The sequence below is a fragment of the Tetrao urogallus genome (genome assembly GCF_951394365.1).
Source record: "Tetrao urogallus genome assembly, chromosome: 3".
Taxonomy (NCBI): domain Eukaryota; kingdom Metazoa; phylum Chordata; class Aves; order Galliformes; family Phasianidae; genus Tetrao; species Tetrao urogallus.
In genome coordinates this window covers 87,022,329-87,044,173 of record NC_136815.1, presented here as the reverse complement: position 1 = coordinate 87,044,173, position 21,845 = coordinate 87,022,329, and the positions used below count along the sequence as shown (strand labels likewise).

The following is a 21,845-nucleotide window of genomic DNA, read 5'->3' as shown; positions in this document are numbered from 1 at the left end:
ATATTTGCATGCTGAATAATGTTGAGGCACACGGTGCTAGTTCAGGGCAGCAGAAAAATATTTCAACTGTGTTGGGCTTTTTTGTTTGTTTTTTTTACCTGCAGCTTAGGTGCATCTCAAGCTTACAAAGCAGATGCAGAAAGCAAAGTCAAGAGGAGAGAGAATGATGAGAAAAACAGCAATCAGAAGCAGACCCCGGGGAAAAATTAATAAATGCTCATGGCAGCTGTGCGACAGAAACTGAGAATGGGTCAGGAAACCATGACAGACAGGATAGAAAGAGGACATTTACAGTAATTACTACTGTAAGTGGAGCTCAGAGAAAACAGTCCTGTAGACGTATTATTACTTCTTATGAATTCAGAAGAACAGAAGATCTCTGTAATCATCCCTTCAGTATTAATATGCACGGAGACTGGAGAACAGATAGGTAGATAAAGAGATAAAAATACTGCCTTCCCCTTGTGCACAAGGAAGAAAATACATGACTTGCTCAGAAATGCAACACGTAAACAAACTTACATGCAACTGTGATTCGATTATCCTGGTATTTTTTGCCTTTTAATAGTTTATTGACAGTGCATCTAGAAAGGTGCAGCACCAGGACCGGAAAGGGAGAACAAGTTGACGTGCACCTGGTGTATGAGCGTTGGAGGTGACTCATCAGTAAATACAACTTTTTTTTCAAGCTACAATTGGGAGACTTCTGGAAGGAGTCTTTCAGGAGGAAAGCTAACATCCTCAACAATGTCTTTCATGCTATTTATCTCTAGAATAACTGAGCTTTTATGAAGCGTCCAAGAAGTCTGCTCATAATGTGAGGGTGACGGAGCGCTGGAACAGGCTGCCCAGGGAGGTGGTGGAGTCTCCTTCTCTGGAGATGTTCAAGACCTGCCTGGATGCCGACCTGTGCTACCTGGTGTAGGGAACCTGCTTTGGCAGGTGGGTTGGACTCCATGATCTCTGGAGGTCCCTTCCAACCCCTACAATTCTGTGATAATTTAGGGGGAGGGAACTGATGAAAGTAGACATATGGTATTACTGTTTCTGGATCTCCTACTATGTGTCCTACATCTCTTTTTTTTTTTTTTTTTTTTTTTTTATCTTGTTTCACTCTGGCTTAGAAAAAAAGAAAGACATAGCTTGTTAATATAATTAAAAAATAGAATTGAAATATAGCTGATGCCAACTGAGTATGAGAAGCACTGACAATAACAATACAATTAGCTAGTCTCCACTAAGAAGCACGATAGGCACCAGAAAAGATTTTAAAAAGCAGTACATGAATCTAAACTCTTTAAAAAATCCTTTTTATTGATTCATTACCATACAAAATTTATTCAAATTACATCCATTTGAAGTGGTAAGATCACAGCTAGAGAACAGGTCATCCTTTAATAAATCTATTTACAAAACTTACCATAAAAGCTTTTTTTTTTGTTGTCGTATTTTTCCTTTTTTTTTTTTTTTTTTCCTTTTTTTTTTTTTTTTTACAGTATTTTACAGAATGTTTTAAAACTAGCATAGAATGCAAAGCTAAATTAGATTAGTATTTTGCCCACGCACGTTGGGACAAGTGTTTAATTTGTACATAAAGAGATGGTCTGCATTAGTCTTCATTTTCTTTTCCCCCCTCAAAAGTGCCCCTTTGTCTCACAAATCTTCATGCTCACACAACTTTTACTTTCCTCTTCCACAAGACGGAAACTTTAAATACTACAATTTTATTTACAGATCCACATCTAAAAAAACTCTTAAAAAATTACAAACCAGCTAAAAAATATTCTGGCAGTGTTTACAAGTTAATTCTATTATACAAAACTGCTAGGTAACTAAAGTGTGAGTTGAAACATATATCAACTTAAATACAACTGCTGAATGATCTATGCACACATTTGTACATATAAACACACACTTAACACTGTTTAACAGTTCTTTATGTGTTGCCCTTTATACATTTGTTATATTCCAAAACTCACACAGTCATATAGTTTTCTTTTTAGTACTGTGACTTCTTGCCTTTTCATGTGTGAGCTTTCATAGCAGCAACTCAATGGTACCAGAATACCTGCGTACGTAATATCCCACTACAGTACAAATAGTACTAATTTTCTGAATATGTCAGATAAGCACAACAGTAATGCAAACCAAAGGATTACATGGGCATAATCTAATCAACGTTAATTTAGCCCAGAACATGGCAACATACTTTACACTCAAAAAAAAAAAAAAAAAGAAAAAAGTAAGACTTCTTAGAATTCCTCTCACTTTCAGAAAAATAAATATTGGTATTATACTATTCTACCAAAGATCTTCAAAAAATAAATGCAATTCAGTTGATGTGGTACTTACAATTATGTACTTTGGGAAGAAAAAAAAAAGAGAAATTAGTTCCATTTTGCTGGCAAAGAGAATTATAAAAAGCTGGAAGCAGAGGAAGCAAACCCACTGAGATAAATATGATATATTGAACAAAGCTTGGCATAAGTGTTTTCCATAGAGGGAAAAACCCACAGTGCATCTCTAGTAGGCACTTAACACAAAGCCCCACTTAGTACCACAAAAAATTATGTACCAGTTCTAATGCACACCGGGGGCAGTGAAATTGAACTGTGCATCTTCGTTCTAGTTTAAAAAAACAGCCAACCAACAAAAACTACTTTCACACGCACACACAAGCATTTTTAAAAATCTGTGATTACTACGAGAAGTGGCAGAACTTCATACTTTCCAATATTCGCAATATACACTACATTTACAGTGTATTTCTTATGAAAAGCTTTTAAGGACATAAGTGTTTGACCTCATAATGAGACACGTATGCGGCTCAAAACGAGCATTATGACAGCAATTCAAACATTCCCACGAGTAGCTGAAGAAGCTCATTTCACACTTCTGCATTACTTCCTATTTACGTGTACTGCAGCTACAATCCATGTGGTGACACTCAAAAGACATGCATTCTCTGCAGAAGGCACGACCTGAAATACTATTATAAAACTGTTATTTGCGACTAAGCCAGTTCATTGAGCCCTTCTCCATTAACCCACTTGTCATGGAAAGCAGAGACTGGGGGAGTGTGAATACAGAACTTCTACGGTCACCTGCTTGCCCTTGCTGACTCGCGAGGCACTGGAGTTTAGGGTCAAGGAGAAGACCTTTTTCTAGTATTCTAGGGAGAATTTCATTAAAATATCAGCAGCGTTCAAGAGCCTACTTTATTCAATAATGCTATTTTACGGTAAGCAGGGGACAAAGAGAATGAATGGACGTGTTCCAATTCCATTAAAAAACATGATTTAGATACGCGCTTCATTTAAGAGAATCAGCTGTATATAAATTCATCCACCAACGAAGGAAGCTTCTCTAAATCGTAAGCATCAAAGAGATCACTGATGCCTTCTTCATCCCCGAGGCTCAGCAAATAATCTTCCTGAAGCAGAGGAGGCAGCAAATTCACAAATGGTCCTTCAAAGTTTGAGGGAATTTGGTCCTCGGTCTGCTGTAGAAGGTTGGCTGGAGAAGCCAATGGAGAGATGGTTGCCATATTTACTGAGCAGTCACCTTGTCCTGAGTGAACAGAAGCCACTTCTGTAGAAGGGGGAAATAAATAAAGGTGATACATTGAATCCCATTAAAACTATTAGACTTGGATCACACAAAGTAACAACTGCATAACAGCCTCTCATAAACCATCATTTAAGCAAAAAGTTACCTCCTGTTCAAAACATTTCCCGCCTGTTTTTGATCTTACAAAGGGCTTCTCACAAAGTCACACGTTTCAATCACCACTGATTTTTCCATTAAATTAAAAAAAAAAAAAAAAATCCAAGATTTGAACAACTACTGAATAAAATGAATGATGACTTTTTTTTTTTTTTTAAGAGGAACTCACAAACCTGAAGGACTTCAAAGCGCAACCCTTCTACGCAACAGCTGTCATCAGTGACACTGCGCAGCTCTAGATACCAATACACAGAGACCTTTGCCTGGTGTTGAGATTGATCTCTGCTGCAACTATCCTGCTTGAAAATACTGTAGGGACAATTCTTTTTTCCCAGTGTGTCTCAAACTTTGCTTACATAGCTCCATACCATATGCAAACATGACACTGATTTTAAAATGGAGAGAGGAAATATTTCCCCCTCAATATACATTGGAAGGACACAGTGGAAAATGGATACCTTAGCTTTTCACTTCTCTGAAAATTAAAGCCAAAAAAGAAAAGCTGGGTAACGGAAGTCAACAAATGAATCTTGTATAAAGCATGAAGAAAGACTTTCAGTATTAGAAAGTAATCATTTTACCTTTGGAAATGGTTTTGGAAATGTTTCCATTGTGGTCCTGACTATAGGTTTTCATTGGACTGAGAGCATCGTTTTCCTCTGGGCACAGATAAACTTCAATAGGTCCTTGAGTACTAGATAAATGTATCAATGCACTCTGCTAACAGAACAAAGGCAGTAAGGTGTTACAGTGATGTACACACACAGAACACTGAGACTCACAGAAAGTTCTTAAGGTGGTGTGAGCAACAAAATCTTTGAATGCATGTTTTTACTAATCAAAAAAAATCTGAAGTTCACCATACAGCTGTGAAAACATGAAAGACTTCTGAGATCCGTGCACTAACTGAGGGCACACAGAAGAGTGAAGTCCACTGTGTGTTGTATCATAACCAGAGAGTTATAAAGGACTGCACTCCTAACATTTTCTAACACCCATCATAACCTGGAGTATTCTGGTGGAACAGAACTATGGTATCCAAGTCATTATTTATAACACTAACATTGGATGTGTCTGTGTAAACACTTCTGCTTCAAAAAGGTGTCAGAACAACCTTCAAAAAGAGAAAACCTTTGGTACCGATTCATGCTGAAATCAAATTGCTGAAAGTTCACCTGTTCACCAGGGGATGTTTTTCCAAACAACAACAAAGGCATTTGCATCACAAAGCCTGTTTAGAAACGTACTTCTGCTCCCCCCTCAAAGAAGCAAAGGAAGCAACACTAATTTTAAAGATGTTCCTGACAGCAGGATCTCTAAATTCATCTCAAGAAGTTTTCTTAGCTTTCACACCCTGATGCAATAAAGCAAGGTGGCATATTGCAGCCAGACAGAAAATCTCCAAAGTTGTCATAGTGTAATGAAGGAAAAGTAATAAATGCCTCCATGGAATATAAACCTGCTATGGCTGTATTATATTAATAGGGAGGGAAGGAGGGAAGGAGGGAAGGAGGGAAGGAGGGAAGGAGGGAAGGAGGGAAGGAGGGAAGGAGGGAAGGAGGGAAGGAGGGAAGGAGGGAAGGAGGGAAGGAGGGAAGGAGGGAAGGAGGGAAGGAGGGAAGGAGGGAAGGAGGGAAGGAGGGAAGGAGGGAAGGAGGGAAGGAGGGAGGAAATAACAAACAAACATGAATTCAGATGTCGTATACTTCTTGGCAGGCTTATTTAAAATGCATTTTATTGTGTTCTTTGACAAAATGTTCTTCATGCTATTTATGCTTTGGCATTACATGGCACTGTAGGCAGCATTTCAAATAGAGAGAACAAGAACAAAACAGGGATACCTCAGGGCACAGATAACAGCGAGGAATACTTAGAGTAACGCTGTAGGTAATTAGAGAGCAAGAAGATGGGGAGAACGGGAGCTGGAGAACATACAGTTGGTGACTGAGGTAAGCACAAAAAGTCACTGAAATATAGCTGCAAATAAGAGAAATATATAGGAAAAATCAAATGAGTGAGTGGTTATACAGGATATGGGAGGCCTAGGTACTAGTTTTAATCACAGTGTGCATCTCTATCTGCCCAATTTCACTCAAAAATGTAAAAGAGTAATGCTTAGGGGAAAGAAACAGAATTCTATACATATATAGATAGACACTGATAAAAGATACTCCTTCCTCACTGTAGCAATTGGTTTTTTTCTTCCTAAATCTACATCTGCATTCAAAGAGGAAGTTAAGGACGGTGCCAGGAAAAAAGAAAAAGATGGAAACCACAAGTGAAGGAGTGACAGCATGGAGTCTGTTACTGCCTGCCAGGAGCAGGTAGCTCCGTGCTCGTGGAACCAGCCCAGTGTTAGCGACAAAGGAGTTACACAGGGCAATGTACACAGCACGGAGGATTTTGTGTTTTAGCCTCATCTCTAATTGCTCTTTGAGTGAAGAAATAAGATGTTTTTTGACTCCCTAAAGCTGTGGCTCATGCAGAGCATTTACATTTGCCTGATTCACTTGGGTCTGCCATGTTAACCAGGAACTATAATGCAGCACGCTTTTGCCACCATGAGCTAAAATCCCAGGAGCAGCTGAGTCATGTGGTTCATAAGACACGAGAGAAATGACGTGAAGCTGCTCCCTGAGGATATCTTCAAACCAAAACCACCTGAACATTTTTCTCTGTAATTGCGACATCAAGAAAGGAAACGAGAAGCGACTAATTCACCCTAGATATCTACCTGAAATAGAAAAAGAAACAAAAAGAGGAAAAAGGAACGAGAACCAAATGTCCTACAGGCAAAAGCTGGCACTCAAAGATAGATTGCGGCTTAAGCAGCAAGGGGCAACAGAGGAGAGAGAGAGATGAACACGGGCAGCTTCTGAAGTTCTTTAAATAGAAAGGGAAACCCCCAACCTCTACAGATTTTACAGTGATAAACGAAAGCGTGCTAGAAGAATGTAAGACATTTTGCACCGATGTGTTAAAATAACTTTCAACACAGATGATAATGGAAGAAGGAAAGGTCAGAAAAGATTCTAGGAATGAAACACAAGCTTCAACAATAACTTTGGTACTTTCAGAAAAGAGAATCCCACATGAAACCATGTTTCTCTTCTAATCAGTATACCAGTAATACAAGTCCCTGAGATGCTCAAGACTTTGAGTTATCCATGGACTTTAAGACTAAAACTGCTTAAAGCTAGAAAAATAATAGTCAAAAGCCTTGAGAGAAAGATTTTACAAGGAGTTATCAACCACTGAAGAAGAGCTCATTTTTTACATACAGAATGGCAAAAGAGAGTAAGCTGTAAACAGCATGGATTACTCTGAAGGAAAGGCTGGAACTAAGAGAAAAAGATCAAATAAAGATTACTTTGTGCAAAATGATTAAGATTCCCCTTGGAATTGTATGCCAACAGAATCCAACTTGGGCATCAGTTTCCACAGTAAAACTCATTTGCTCCACGTATAGAAAAATGTAGAGCCTGGCAGAATAACCCACATTCTCCTTACCTCCACTGGGTCAGGCACTTCAAGTCTTGTTTCTGGAGGAGCTTTCACAACTATAACAGTTTGGTCTTTAAGGCCACTAATTTTTCTAATATCTTGGTATGTCACATAAGCTAATGTAATCACATTAAGGAATTTTCCAACCCAGATTACGATATGTTTAGCTTATTAGAAAAAGTAAAATTTTTGAACTGCTTTTCCACTTTCTCAAAGTTACACTGAACAGCCTCCCAGTGCAGAGAGTTGATTTCTGCATAAACATGGAATGAACACGAATATTTTGCTGCTTATCGTGGATTTGTTCAAACCAATGAGCATTTTGGTGCATTACTGAACAGTGGTGCCTCAGCCACTGACCTGTGTAACTGAGTGCTCAGAACAGCAAACAGCTGTTATTACATGTAAGGACTGCCAGCTCTTTATTTTTGTCATCACTGAGTTATCTAGCACAGTGTTTATGCCATAGCAAAGGAGTCTAATTTATCATTATATTTTCTGAGCATAAATGTGAAATGTGAAAGATTTTGGTACATGCTCCTGCACAGCAAGACAAACTATCCAACCTCAACACACCAAAACATCTCACACCTAAACTGGACCAAGGGCAAAGTAACGGGTCAGGAGGCAACATGGAATTTCATGGAAATGGCTTTTACCACTTCTACAAGAAGAGTCAAGGTTCTCAAACGCATACTACAAGTTACCACAGCAGTGCCTGTCAAGATATGAGCAAAGGAAGGCATTGCATGTTTTTCAAATACAACAACAATCTCCAGTGTTGTAGCCAACAGGTCCCCAAACTAATGCTGGTCACATATCCAAACAAAGTCACAATCAGTTACTTTCTGGCTTTGTTTGTAAAAAAGAAACTAAAAAGCACAAAAGCAAACAATGTTTTGGCCCTACCTAATCACAAGGAAAAATAAAACATCTTCAGAAGCAGAAACTGTGGCCGTAGAGGTTAAGCAGTCATTAAGCCACCCCACAGCTTCAATGATATTAGCTGAAGACAGCACAGAGATGCAATCAGATCCATCCTCAGGTTTAACAAGAGGGTCCAGAGGAGGGCCACAAAGATGATCAGGGGACAGGAGCACCTCTCCTACAAAGACAGGCTGAGGGAGCTGGGCTTGTTCAGCCTGGAGAAAAGAAGGCTGCGGGGTGACCTCATTGCAGCCTTCCAGTACCTAAAGGGAGCCTAAAACAGGAGGGGAATCAACTCCTTGAAAGGGTAGGTAACTGCAGGACAAGGGGAAATGGTATTTTAAGTTGAGGGAGGGCAGATTTAGGTTGGATGTCAGGGGGAAGTTTTTTACAGAGAGAGTGGCGAGGTGCTGGAACAGCTGCCCAGAGAGGCTGTGGATGCCCCGTCCATCCCTGGAGGTGTTCAAGGCCAGGTTTGGATGGGGCCCTGGGCAGCCTGGTCTGGTATTAAATGGGGAGGTTGGTGGCCCTGCCTGTGGCAGGGGGTTGGAGATTCATGATCCTTGAGGTCCCTTCCAACCCTGGCCATTCTGTGATTCTGTGATTAACATTTTTGCTTCCCCTCCTCCCTAATTGCTAGTATTATTGGTAAACTTAAAGTCACAGAAGGATTCTGGGACTATACTCTCCTACGTGCTAATGCCCACAATGATCTTTCCTCATCCAGCTGCTGGCTCCCCAGGGGATGAAGTGCAGGGGTCTCTGCCCAGTCAGTGCTTGAAAAAATAGGGAATCATAATACTGTGTTGTCTCACTTAAATCTCTATGTTACCAAGCTCTTGTCTGAGGACAGTGCTGACCCTATTCTATTCCCCAGGCTACTTGGCAATCTTCCTTTCATGTGCATTTTGAGATGTAAGCATAATCAAAAAAACAATATCTACATTGTTCAGATTACTTTCTACTGATGCTCCCATACTTATTTCCTAAGAATAAGTTCAGTTTATTAGATGGTCTTAAAGAAATACAATTTAAAGTAATAATATCTTTCATATCAGCATTCATTAAAATATTCTCCATTGCTAGTAGGTGAGAAATCTACTGAAAATGAGAACTGCTTAATTACAAGAGGTTTTAGCAGACAGAACATCAGAAGTTCTACGAGCTGCATGCAATTGAGCATTGCTATTACATTAAATAATGTAGTCTGAAATAGACATTCTGAGAGTTCATAAAACCTTCATATATTTTTAACTGTAGACTCTCAAATCAGAGAAATTCGAATTTCTTGTGCAAGCTGCATACTAAACTGACTCTCAACTTCACTTTTTTCCACTCTGTGCCTGTAATGTACAAACACAGTTTAATGCAATAAATGCATTACACAGTGAGTACACACTCATGAACACACAAATCTCTGTTAGCTTGTAAAGACTCTGTCTTCCCACCTTTTGCACACACAGGATGGGACACGACCTAGGCTGCAAATAGTCTAAAAAACACAGGGGTTTGGATGTTGCCACTCATTAATCAGCTAGATTCTTGGTTTTGCTTTAGGAGAACATGGATGTCATAGGCTACTTCATATACTGCTTTTTTTGGTTGGCGTTTCTGAAGTATTACAGGTGCAAGCGTGGTTTAAGTAAGTTTTAGATATAAATACATTAAAACCAGTTAGCCGACCTTGGAATCATCTGATGGTTTGTATCACGTTACTGGAAAGAATTCTCCTGGTGTTAAGGGAACAGCAAGGAAACTGATCCTTGCTGAGGTTTTGGCAAAAAGGATATCTCTGATTCTCTGAGTCCTCTGTTAGCAGCTTCAGGTCCAGTGTGCAGCTTTGGATTAGCTCATCCAGTTTCTTCTCTTCCTGAGTCAGTTCAGTCACCTCCTTCGTGAGGCCTTGACGCTGTGCCATCATGCCACCATCCTCTGACAGACTGCAGCCCCTAGGAATCCAAAGAACAAAGACACCGTTTGAACGTTTGTAAAGCGAGACACTATGCCACAGGAAAATGGAAAAGCAGAGTTATACACTGCACATCGACTTGTGAGTCCTTTTCCCCTATATCTGCCCATTGTGTATCAACACAGACTATACTTTCCAGAAAAACAATCTTTTTATTTTGACAACATGTTTTAGAACTGCCAGCAAGATGGCAAAGTTGGATATTGCTAAGCAGTTACAAAGGCTTGCTTGTAATACCCCCCTCTCTAACCACACCTTGAAAAAGAATGAGGAGGGCAGTAGGTAAAGATGAGTACATAAAAACTTCTTCCATCTGCAGAAACAAATCAGTTAATCCAGCTTTCAGACAAATTTGGATTGATAATTTCCCTGACAAACACTATTTATACACTGAAAGTCTGCCTTAATTAACTGAAAAAGAAAGCTTTATCCGGATAGAAGACATTCTGGATGCTTACTTGAAGCAAAGTGCTATAATAGAAGGTGGGAGAAGTATTGCTACCCTGTCACAGTGAAACCAGCCAGGAGGAATGGAAAAGGATAATGAATGCTCACATCCACTGAATGTTGTTTTTGGATTTTTTCTTAATGAGATGGATGCCTTCCAGTACATTGGTGATATCGTAAATCCTCCTTTTTTGCACCTTGAGGACCTCCGCCGCTCTGTTCAAATCTAAAACCCCATCAGGAGATTGGCTCAGCAACTGAATGAACTTCTTTGTAAGGAGGCCAAGCGATGTATCATACCGAGTCTTTTCTGAAGGAGATTTTGGGGCTTGGAAAGAAAAAAAACAAAACAACAGACGAATCAGTTTTCTCATATTAGTTCCAAAAGCAGCATCCAGTAATGAAAGGATACACATGACAGACATTTCTTTCATTTTTACTAAGGAAATCTCTCAAACCTCTGCATTAAGAGGCAACTTACCACTGGGTATTTATTTGTATTTCAAGATGTACTTTTCCAAAAAATCACAGGTACATGAGCAAATATGCACTTTTTAAAATGCAAATATTTCCATTAGTCTGACAGTTGCATACAGCAAAATTCTGCTTAGGCTTTCGCTATGTGAATTCTTGACGGTATTTTTAGTATCTATTTATCCTGGCAGCAATGCTAAAAAAACAAACAAACAAAAAACACCACCAAATCACTCTTTTTCATCAGGCTGATAGCCAGCTTTCATCAGGGTTTGATTTTTTCCTCTTGTAAGATAAGTGCTTCTCATGCAATTGAACAAGACTTAGATGTACTTCAGTGGGAGAACAAGATGACAGATTTCATCCTGCCGGTCTTCATGACTTACAAAAAGCTCAAGTCAATTAGATGACATTGACGTGAGATGCAATTTATAATCATTTCTCCATAACCAAACAATGTTCAAACTAGGCAACAGTACCCACTTCTATTAAATAAGAAGTCTGCAAACAGTTTGAATCTTACGATTCTCTATTTTCACATGTAAACGTAACATCAGTATGTTTAACAGATGAGCTTTTAAGAGTTAAAACACATAGATCAGAAAAAAAAAAATCAACTCTAAACATTCAGGGCTTTTCCATCAAGGAAAATAAGACGACCGCTATTACAAATCTGCTGGGTTGAAAGCCTCCCTGTGGGAAGATCGACACTGTTATCAAAACAGTGGCTGTACTTCTCAAGCCTTTCATTTGCATTAGGTTAGGTGAAGTATCACACAGGATGGATCTTTGGCAGATCCAGCGGCCACTATCATATTTTCAAGGTTCAGGTCCCACACTTACTTGTACAGGTCAGTCTAAACAGACATCCTACCTAAAGGCAAAACTTCAGGCTACCACTTTAAAGAATATGGGAGCTTTTCAAAGAAAACCAATTGACTGTTGGCTCGGAAAGAAAACCTGTTGTATCTTATTCGTTGGTGGTCAGGGCTTGTCTGCACTGAAAAACAGAACAGTCATTTCAGTTAGGAGACCATGTATATTTCGAGCCAAATGAGGGGTTGTTTCTGTCTATTTGTTATTTATATTTGGGGTTTGGGAAAGAATAAGAGGATCAGCAAGGGAAGAGCAACAGGCAACACGACTGCCACCTCAAATGGAAGGCATTCCAGCAAGGAAGTCCTCTGTACAGACCTATCAACACTGCAACAGAATCCTGTGCTTTGAATGGTATGGAACTTGTGCGAGAGTGCACTTCAATTTAAAAACAGACTTTATGTAGCTTAATGAAGTTTGGTTTAATTAAAACAACCGTCGTTTAAATTCTCTTCTTAAAGCCCATATTTTCAGATAATTTCACATTCCTTCTCTGTCCCAATAAAAACAAGCATTTAGGAAGGAAGGGCAAGTAGCTATTTCTTTGTATCTTTTTCCCTTCAAACACCACCCTTGCTGCCCCAATGTCAGCTTTTCCCCAATTCTTCTACTGCAAACTCCTCCCTCTGCAAGCACTCAGGCAATTCTCCTGAAATCCTCAAAACAAGTGGCAAAGCTACATTCTCCAATACCTGCTGCAGAAAACCTACTTCCTGAGGCAGTAGCAATGTAAAAAAATCAATATTTGCAGCACCTAAACAGTGACAGCAATAATCTAGTCACAATGCAGAGACAGAAGACAATTCAAACTACACAAAAAGCATTTAGAGTGTCACACGATCGAAGCACAGCTACTGCTCTTTGCAAGTCCCTGCTTGGAAAAAAAAGCCCTGCCAAGCAGCTACTGCATGTTAGCAGAAGAGGAGGCCAGCTTTATTAGCCCTACCTCATAAGTGCATTTGAACCCTCTATAATATTTGTATTCCTCTGCATCCATTTCACACAGGAGCCCCCAAATAGGTGTTCTTGGCTGAGGAGGCCTCCAGGTCAGCCTGCAGTGGGACAGACTGCAACCACATGGTGCATGGCTGGCTGCATGGTTGAATTTGGTACACCTGCATCCAGGTGAGCTCAGCAATAAACATACTCTTCTAACTTTGAATCTGAGTCAGCAGCGTGCCCTGGGAGCCCAAAGCGACAACTGGACCCTGGGATGCATCAGGCCCAGCACTGCCACCGGGTGAGGGAAAGGGCTGTCCCACATGCTGTGCAGCCTCACTCGAGCACTTTATGCAGCTGTGGGTGCCACAAGGTAAAAGGGACATAAAGCTACTAGAGATCATCCAAAGGAGGGCTACAAAGATGCTGAAGGGTCTGGAGGGCAAGACATACAAGGAGTGGCTGAGGTCCCTTGCCTTGTTCAGCCCAGAGCAGAGGAGCTGAGGGAGGCCTCATGGCAGCCTGCAGCTCCTCAGAGTGGAGAGGAGGGTCAGCACTGAGTTCTGCTTTCTGGTGGAAGGGACAGGACCCAAGGGAACAGCATGAGGCTGTGTTAGGGGAGGGTCGGGACTGGTGTTAGGAAAAGATTCTTCACTGACAGGGTGGTTAGTCCCTAGAACAGGCTCCCTGGTGTCATGGACCCAAGAAGCATCTGGACAATACTCTCAGACAGAGGGCTGGAATTTTGGGTGGCACCACGTGGAGCTAGGAGTTGGACACTATGATCCTCAGGGTTCACTTCCTCATGGGATATTCTATGATTCTGTCACTGACTTGGCAATGAAGTTAGTTCAATCTGATCTCAAGCTAGTAAAATAAAAAAACTGTCCCACAAAGCATGTCACAAATCCCCTTACTTTTTGGACTATCTGGACTTCTTGTTGCAGCTCTTCCTTTCCCCTTTGGAGTCTTTAGTCCTTCAGCAAGATACTGGTGGCCACTTTCTCCCAGCTCCAGCCTTCGTTTTGCCTATTCAAGCAAACAAACAAACCAAGCAGTGTTAATAAGAGCATTTCATTTCATCAAACAGAATACTGGCACAATGGGAAAGGTGGACTTCACAGCATCTGTAGGTTTAGGATTTTACCCCACATTCATCATGAGGACACGTGTCTATTTACTGCAATCCCAAGGTGTACTAAATATTTCACTGTCAAAGGAGAGACCAATGGTTTTGTTTAAATAATTCAACAGATCTTTAAATTTGAAAACATTTGTGAAACTTTCACCCAAGTCGAAAACATTCCAGTTAAGAAAGCTAAAGCCAGTCTCTCAAGTACACAAATGCACACACACACAAAGCTACTTTCCTATTGAAAAGGATCATAGCTATATAATCCGTATCGTACCCATGTAAGTCTGAGCATTGGTAGCAGTAGTGCAAGTCAAATTCTCCCTTTGCCACTTGAAAGGATAGCTTTGAGAGGACCAGAAAGTTCCAATATTATCAACATTCCATCAGTGAAATACTACACAATATATCAAGAGAAGAACTAGATATCTGTTCTCCTCTTCTTGTCAGCAATTTTTCTCTTAATCATGGTGGTTGTGCTTTCAGCGATTTCACATTTGCATTAAAGCTACCGACACAAAAGCAAGGTGGAGCAAGAGTAGTATCAGAAAGATGATGCCTGAAGATGAGCTCCATTCAGCTCAAAGGAAAACTGTGTACAACACTGGAATTGGAAAAAACCAAACTGTAAACTATGTAACACACCGACTACAATGAAAACTGTCATTGACATGAATTTTCTTCCTAGACAGAAACAAAATCTACTGTCTTTGGAAACCATTCTTAACTCTTCCATACTGCTCAAGTTACTGAAATTTGATATAGGGATATTTGATAGCCTAAGAATGGAAAGAACACTGCCTGACTACATAGAAAAGAGGAAAAAGAAGTTTTATGCCTAATGAAGTTTACCCAAATAACTCTTTGAGAAGAATGTTGTTTAGTCAATCAGTTTGAAAAATTCAGAGTACTTTCTATGCTCATTCTTTAAACTTGCTGCTAAGAGTAACATCGTACTCTGCTCCTCAGTGAACGAAAATAAAATAATTCATTGTGCTATGGAGTTGTAAGACAGATATTGCTGGACTGGCCATATAGTTTATGCATTTTACTTTGGTTTGTGACCTACAGAAGGCTCCAAATAAATTAATTTATATGCATTTGGTTTTGGATAGCCGACATCCTTTTGCTGGCCGCTGCTTGAAAACGTCAAGCTTGTTAAAAGGTGAATTAAAGCACACGAAACCTATAAACCTACAGACTAACAGCATGAGTGCTAAAGCCATTCTTTTCTACTCTGCATGAAGGGGTGAAGCACTAAGACATCTATGACAGAGCAAGACTGAACTGTCTACATCCATCTAGCCAACACAGGCACCATGTCCCCATCCTCAGGTGGCCCATCAGCAGCCACCTTCTAAAGGTGTGAGATCTCTCTGCTCATCAGCATGAGACATCAGCTCTATAATCCAAGGACCTCTTTGAAAAGGTCAGCAGGGGCTTGGACTTAATGACCTCAAGGGTCCCTTCCAATCCCCTCAATGCCGTCACTCTGTGAACTGTTAACAAAAGCATTCAGCTAATATTTTAGACAGTGTAATTGGATTTAATTAAGATTACAGGTATTTCACAAGGAAAAATACATTTTGCTTTTTTTTTTTTTTTCAACTAAGTGGTTTTCCAGCCTGCACACTGTAAGAGAAAAGAAAGGAGGGGTGAAAAAGGAACAATTCAGGGTGTGGGAATACTAGGCCAAAGGGATACAATTAAAGATAAAAGAGAATCTCAAAACCAGGTGTGAGAAGGAGGGAAAACGCTGAAGACTAAAAATCCAGAGGTTTGCAGCAACTCCATCCATACAAACAAAAAAGAAAAAGAAACCCTCAAGTTTGGCCCACATATCAAAACTTTGTGTCTGAACTTGTCTCGTAACACATGAATGACAGCATTTTGCCCTTGCTTTTGTGGTTAAACACTTGGAACTTCCTCCTGTGAACTTCAAACAATTGCATTTGGTAGTTTTAGTGAACACCAACAGCATCCTTCAGCTGGGCACAGCAGTACAAGCCCAGCTGGGTATATCTAGGGGTATACAGCAAGCAACACCATATTGTTAGTCTCACTACATAGAGAGATACAAAGCAAAATATTTTAGAAGAGTTTAAAATAGCTTAGCAAAGTTACCAAGAAGAATTTTCAGAAATGTTTTGGAATGTTTAATTTCTGGCCAGATGTTACATGTCACTCAGCAAGTACTTTCTTCCCCTTCCTGTTTTACAAGCTTCATAATTGATAAGATCCAGGACTGAAGTGGTACTGTGTGTCACTTTCTTCTTCCCCAAGTTACAGACCAAAGATTTTCTAGCGCCTTTTCCTCTCTCTGGAGTTTCTGGGTAATTCATATTTTTTTTCCCACCTCCAAAACTATTCACAGTGCTTTCTTATGCAAGACTTCCCCTGAGAAATGTCAACATTTATTCCGCAAGTGGTGGAATCATAGCCATTTTAAAAATTCCAATTTCATAGAATCACAGAATGGCCTGGGTTGCAAAGGACCACAGTGCTCATCCAGTTCCAACCTCCTGCTGTGTGCAGGTCACCAACCAGCAGACCAGGCTGCCCAGAGCCACATCCAGCCTGGCCTTGAATGCCTGCAGGGATGGGGCATCCACAGCCTCCTTGGGCAACCTGTGCCAGTGCCTCACCACCCTCTGAGTGAAAAACTTCCTCCTAATATCCAACCTAAACCTCCCCTGTCTCAGTTTAAAGCCATCCCTCCTTGTTCTATCACTATCCACTCTCGTAAACAGTCATCCCCTCTCCTGTTTATACACTCCCTTCAACTACTAGAAGGGAGTTTGTGTAACTCACGTATTTCTGCTAGAGCACCATATCCTCTATTTGCACAAATTGGTAGTATTTGCACTTATTTGCATTGCTTCATCAGCCATAGCACACAGAATCTTCCAGTACAGCAACACAGGATCTGATCATAAGCACCAAGCCAAAGGACACCAGCGCAAAGCAGCCCAGTGACAGACAAAGATAAGACACCAAGAACTTTTCAGTGATGTGAAACCCAAGTGAAATAAATGGTGGTCAGATTCCTCAGGAGGGATGCATAATAGTCCTAAAGCAGGTGGGGCAGTGAGCCAGGCGAAGCTATGAGATACAACTAGGAATCCACCTCTCAGAGCAGATCACTGGGAACAGGTGGCACATCAGGTCCAACATAGTTATGCCCTTTTAGCTTCAATCATCACTGAATACAAAAACAAACAAACTCAATAAATAACAAACAGATACCCACCACAATTAATCCCAGAGGCAAAATTACAAGAATATCTTCAAAGGAACATTTGGCTTTATAGGAACACAGTTTAGAAATTACTGGGATAAGTCAAGTATTTTCAAGTAGGCAGAACCTGATGCAACTCACTATATGCTGAGACAGTCGGAGAGATTAACTTGTAGGAACAGGTTGGAGGCAGGTATGCTTGCAGAAAACCCAGCCCAGCACTGAGGGCTGCTGAGTGGGAGCAGTGGGCACCTCTTATCCCCCTTGGCATTTGCGTGGCTCCACTTTCATGTCACACAGTAATTAAATTAAAAAAAAAAAGCCCAAGTGTTACCCAGTAAGAGCGCAACAAAGTGCTGGGTGTTAGGCAACAGTCAGCATGGGGTTTTGTGAAGACAGCAGAGAAGGAAGTGCAGCAGTGGGTAACAGGCAGCATCAGCTTTTGAAGGCTGAGCTGTGCGAAACCAAAGCTTTTTTTCTTTGAGAGGGTTTGAGGGAAGAAGCACAAAAAAACATCTTCTAATTCTTTCCAATGACAAAACCGCAGAGCAAAACTTTGCCAAACTATGTGTGTTGAATTTTTTCCTGCTAGATGTCTCCCTCGGCTTCTTTGCAGGATGCAAAGCAGTTGCACAGTCTGCAGAAGACAGACCTAAGAAAAACTATGGTCTGAAATACTCCCGCACCCTTTATGCAGTTGAGCAGATGTCAAATTGGATAGGATGATCTCAGAGAGGAGCATGCACTTCTATTCCCTTAAAATCCCAAACTTACAAACACTTGGAAAAGACCCATGGATACATTTTCAAAATAAACATGTGTTTCAGCTGTGAGCAGCACAGCTCTTGTGCGATCTCCCAGGAAGTCCCACTCAGAGCAGGACCCATCTCATGCCCCTGCTCATTTCCCTAGCAGGCCATCAAGACGTAATACAGCAGCAGCTGTCTCATTTGTGCCACAACAGACAAAAGCTGAACTCTGAATGAGTTCTAAAACGGGACAAAGTTTACAGAGATGAGGATAGAAAATAACTCACTCCAAGAAAATTGGGCTGAGAAGTCACAAAGCAATGCCAGTTTGAGGTTGTCTGGGCAGAGAAAACAGGAAGATTGAGAATGACCAAGCATGGTGAGGAAGGAGTTCTGTACGTAGACGATAGCTGCTGGTGAGCTTGGAAGCAAGTCAGAGAAATGCGTCTGAGCACTCAGCTGAGCCACTGCTGGTGCCTTGCAGCAAAGACCAAGCTGAGCAGGTTAAGTAGGAGCAGATGACTAAGCCTCGCGTTGGCTCTAGAAGATATTACAATTGCTAGGAGCAGATAAAATGGCAGCTTTTCTGTATGCCACCACAACGCAGATATTGCTGGGGAGGGGATCCAAGCCTACCCAGACAGCACAGATAAATGTTGGCTGCAGCAAGGAAGTCATCATACAAATGCTTTATAAGTCCACGTTCAGTTTTGATAGGCATTTCTTTACATTTTCAAAATTAAGCAATCATTTTAAAACACAGTTTAAAAGCATGAGGCATGGATTCTAGAAAATTGTTCCAGAGGTCAAGAGCTGCAGAGAAGAAAGCGAGCATCTTGAAAGCATAAATTAAGCCAGAGCTTGATGGTGAAGGAATACAGAAGAAGAACCAAAGGAAAAGGACACCTCTGAGTGAATTCACAGAACTGTTCATATGCCAAGAGAATTTATCCTCCACTGACTGAGGAGATACAGCCCCTTCTTTTTGAGAACGTGTGATTGCACCATCTCTGATATGTGAGGGCCAAGGTGAGGATGGAGCAAACAGCACACCTTAACACCAGGAAAGACCGAAAAATAGCAAAAGGGGCAAACAGGAAAGCAGGAGAGCCCTCTGCAGGGGCTAACTCAGAAGTGAGGAAACACTCAGGTCATCAATAAGGTACAAGAAGACTATCGGAGTGCTGCCTTCAGACTCCTAGTGACAAGTCCTCGTTTTGTACCTATTTTTGTTGAGCAACGATTGAGTAACTTCACAATCCAACCTCCTGGAAAGGAAATGGATTTAAATTGTCAATGAGGATATATACCCTCTGCCCCAACTGTCTACACACAGCTACCAATAATTTAAACCATTGTTTCAGAAGTTAATCATGAGAGGCTAGAAACATAAAAAGAGGGTTTAAGAAAATAAGTAGGGAGATACAGGAATAGACTGGAATTAAAGCACTTGTATGTAAAAAGAACTTAAAGTATGTTTCTAAAAAGGAGCTTCTGAGAAGCTTCTCCCCCAGAATATTCCTTCTCCGTCAGGAATGGCACTTTAATCACCTCAAATTACATTTTACATATATAGCTCATCCACTGGACTCAGGTGAAAGTATAGAGAAAGCTGCACAAAAATAGTGCCTCTAGAATCAAATACATTGTAAAACCTACATGAGGAAGATGTCAGTCTGCAATATCGCTACTTATTCACCTGGATTATTGTGATTACAGTGTGACAAACATCTGGTATTTAAAGTAACTTATAAAGGAACATTTTAAGTCAAGTGAAAGTACAGGTTATAAAAATTGCCCTACAAAACTCACTCTGCCACAGGAACCTCACATTTTCTTCTTAGAAAATGGAAACTGTAGTAAAAAGGAAAAAGATAAATAAATCTCTTCCACAACATCAATTTGTGTTTCCTAAGCTCTCAGCTCATTAGGTATCACTTATCATTTTAATTAAGGTAAATACAAAGGGGAACTTTCTCCTAGTATTCATCTACATCAAAAACAATTTGTCAGTGAAGCTGAATTGCTGTTTGCTTTTAATGTAGACGAGTATTAGGAGGAAATCTCCTCTGCATGTCTAATTCTGTTTATAATTCTGTAACAGGTACCTCACATAATTATCAAATTAAACTACACCCTGATCATCTGAAGCCCATCTTCATCAGCATTTGACCCTGAGAGCTGAAGGCCGATAGTGTTACACTAATGAAGCTTCTTTCAAGGCTTTATCAAACCATCCTATTTCCAATATTCATGATTCCTAGAGAAGTATCAGGAGTATTAAGGAAGCCATGAACTGTAAGCACTTAAATATCAAACCGTAAGACTTGTATTTAGCTCAAAAAAATTCAAATGTAGGCGGTTAAGTTTCAGCAGCAGATCCTTGCTTGAAAGTAGGATTCAAGCCAGAGGAGCCCAGCAATGACTTTCACTTCTCAGGTTGAATTATGCAGAGGTTGCTGCCAAAGAAAAAATACACAAGTATCATGACTGCCTCCCAGTTATTATTGCTGCAGAACATCATACAATGCCATTTTTACACCCACTGAAACGAATACATTAGCTTTCAGATATGCTCAGTGGTTGCAGACAGCTCAACACTTATAAATTAAACAAAAGGACCTGCTCCAAACCAAGGAAGCAGTGAAACATAGCCATGAAAACTGATGTTTTCCCCTTGACCTACAGCCAGTTGGGCATTTTTGTCAAAGAGGAACTGTAATCTTGGAGTACGACTGCTCTTTGATTCTCATCTCGACACCTTGAGGCAGCTGACCTGCCAGAAAGTCAGGGTATCATCTCATGTTCACCACCATTAATGCAACCAAGGTCAGCAGAAGTTGTATGAAGTTGTTCCATTTTCTTGCCCCTCAGTCTGCTTCAATGCCATGCAATCTGCCCGTGCACTGTCAGGCCTGAGCTCAGCACACTAACCACTGCCAAAATGCTCAGTTTGTCATCTCCCACAGTGGTGCAGCACTCTGTACTCTTTTTGCACTAGATCAGGAAGGACAATACAATGGTTACGCAAGGAAAAAACCAAAGCATAAACCACGTTTCAAGCCTCAACAGAATTACACCTATGCTGTATAGGAAATGAATCATCTGAAATCTCTCTATTGCAATTTTTTCCACCCAATATGAAACAATTACTTCTTACTGACTTCTTACTGGAAGCAATGGCTTTTCAGTGCACCAAACTTGAAGACTTCGGTTACCACTTCATGTTGAAATATGAAAAGTTATTTTCAGGAAACTGCACCCAGTTTTCATCTCAACTGCTTAAACTGCCCAAGGTGAGGAGCACACCTGTCTCTGAGTAATCCTGAGAACTGCTCAATGCAAAAACTGCTCTTTCATCCCACTTGGGATGAACCTGCTTGGTTAAGTGGAAACTCTAGAGACAGAACTTCCAGAAAATGTAGCGACAAGCAGCTGTGAGTTGTACACAGAGACCAGCATTTCACAGGGGAATCCTGGATGTAGGTTTTGGGGGTGAGTGGGTGCAGGCAGACATTTTATCCCCATCATTGCCCCCAGTGCCAGGGCTGTGCTGCCCAAGCGCAGCCTCCACCGCTAGCAGGCTTTAACATCAATCCAGGCCTACACAACTATGTCAGAACTACCATATGCTTGTGCACACCCGATTCCAAGAAACTGTTTCAGCAAGACTGCTGCCTCCTGGCCAAGGCTGAGGGGTTTTCAGTTGCAGATCGTGTCAGCAATTTCTCTCCACAGCCATCTTTTGAAGAAAGCAGGCCCGCCATCAAACTTTCAAATAGGCAGCAGGGCCGGAGGTGACAGAAGACCAACTCCATGGGATGCACTGGTGTCACTGGCATGTGGCAGGGGGATGGAGATTCA

General features: G+C 40.8%; 1 protein-coding gene across 1 annotated transcript in view; it reads right to left on the bottom strand.

Annotated features, from left to right (window-relative positions):
- Positions 1-3,325: 3,325 nt before the first annotated feature.
- The window catches only part of E2F3 (E2F transcription factor 3), a gene marked incomplete at both ends in the record, with an annotated part of 41,154 nt that continues 22,634 nt past the window's right edge, over positions 3,326-21,845 (bottom strand). Inside the window, 6 exons of the mRNA XM_079533258.1 lie at positions 3,326-3,591; positions 4,308-4,443; positions 7,237-7,346; positions 9,943-10,106; positions 10,682-10,901; positions 13,780-13,891. Coding sequence (XP_079389384.1) covers positions 3,326-3,591; positions 4,308-4,443; positions 7,237-7,346; positions 9,943-10,106; positions 10,682-10,901; positions 13,780-13,891 — 1,008 coding nt within the window. The remainder of the gene's footprint in view (positions 3,592-4,307; positions 4,444-7,236; positions 7,347-9,942; positions 10,107-10,681; positions 10,902-13,779; positions 13,892-21,845) is intronic.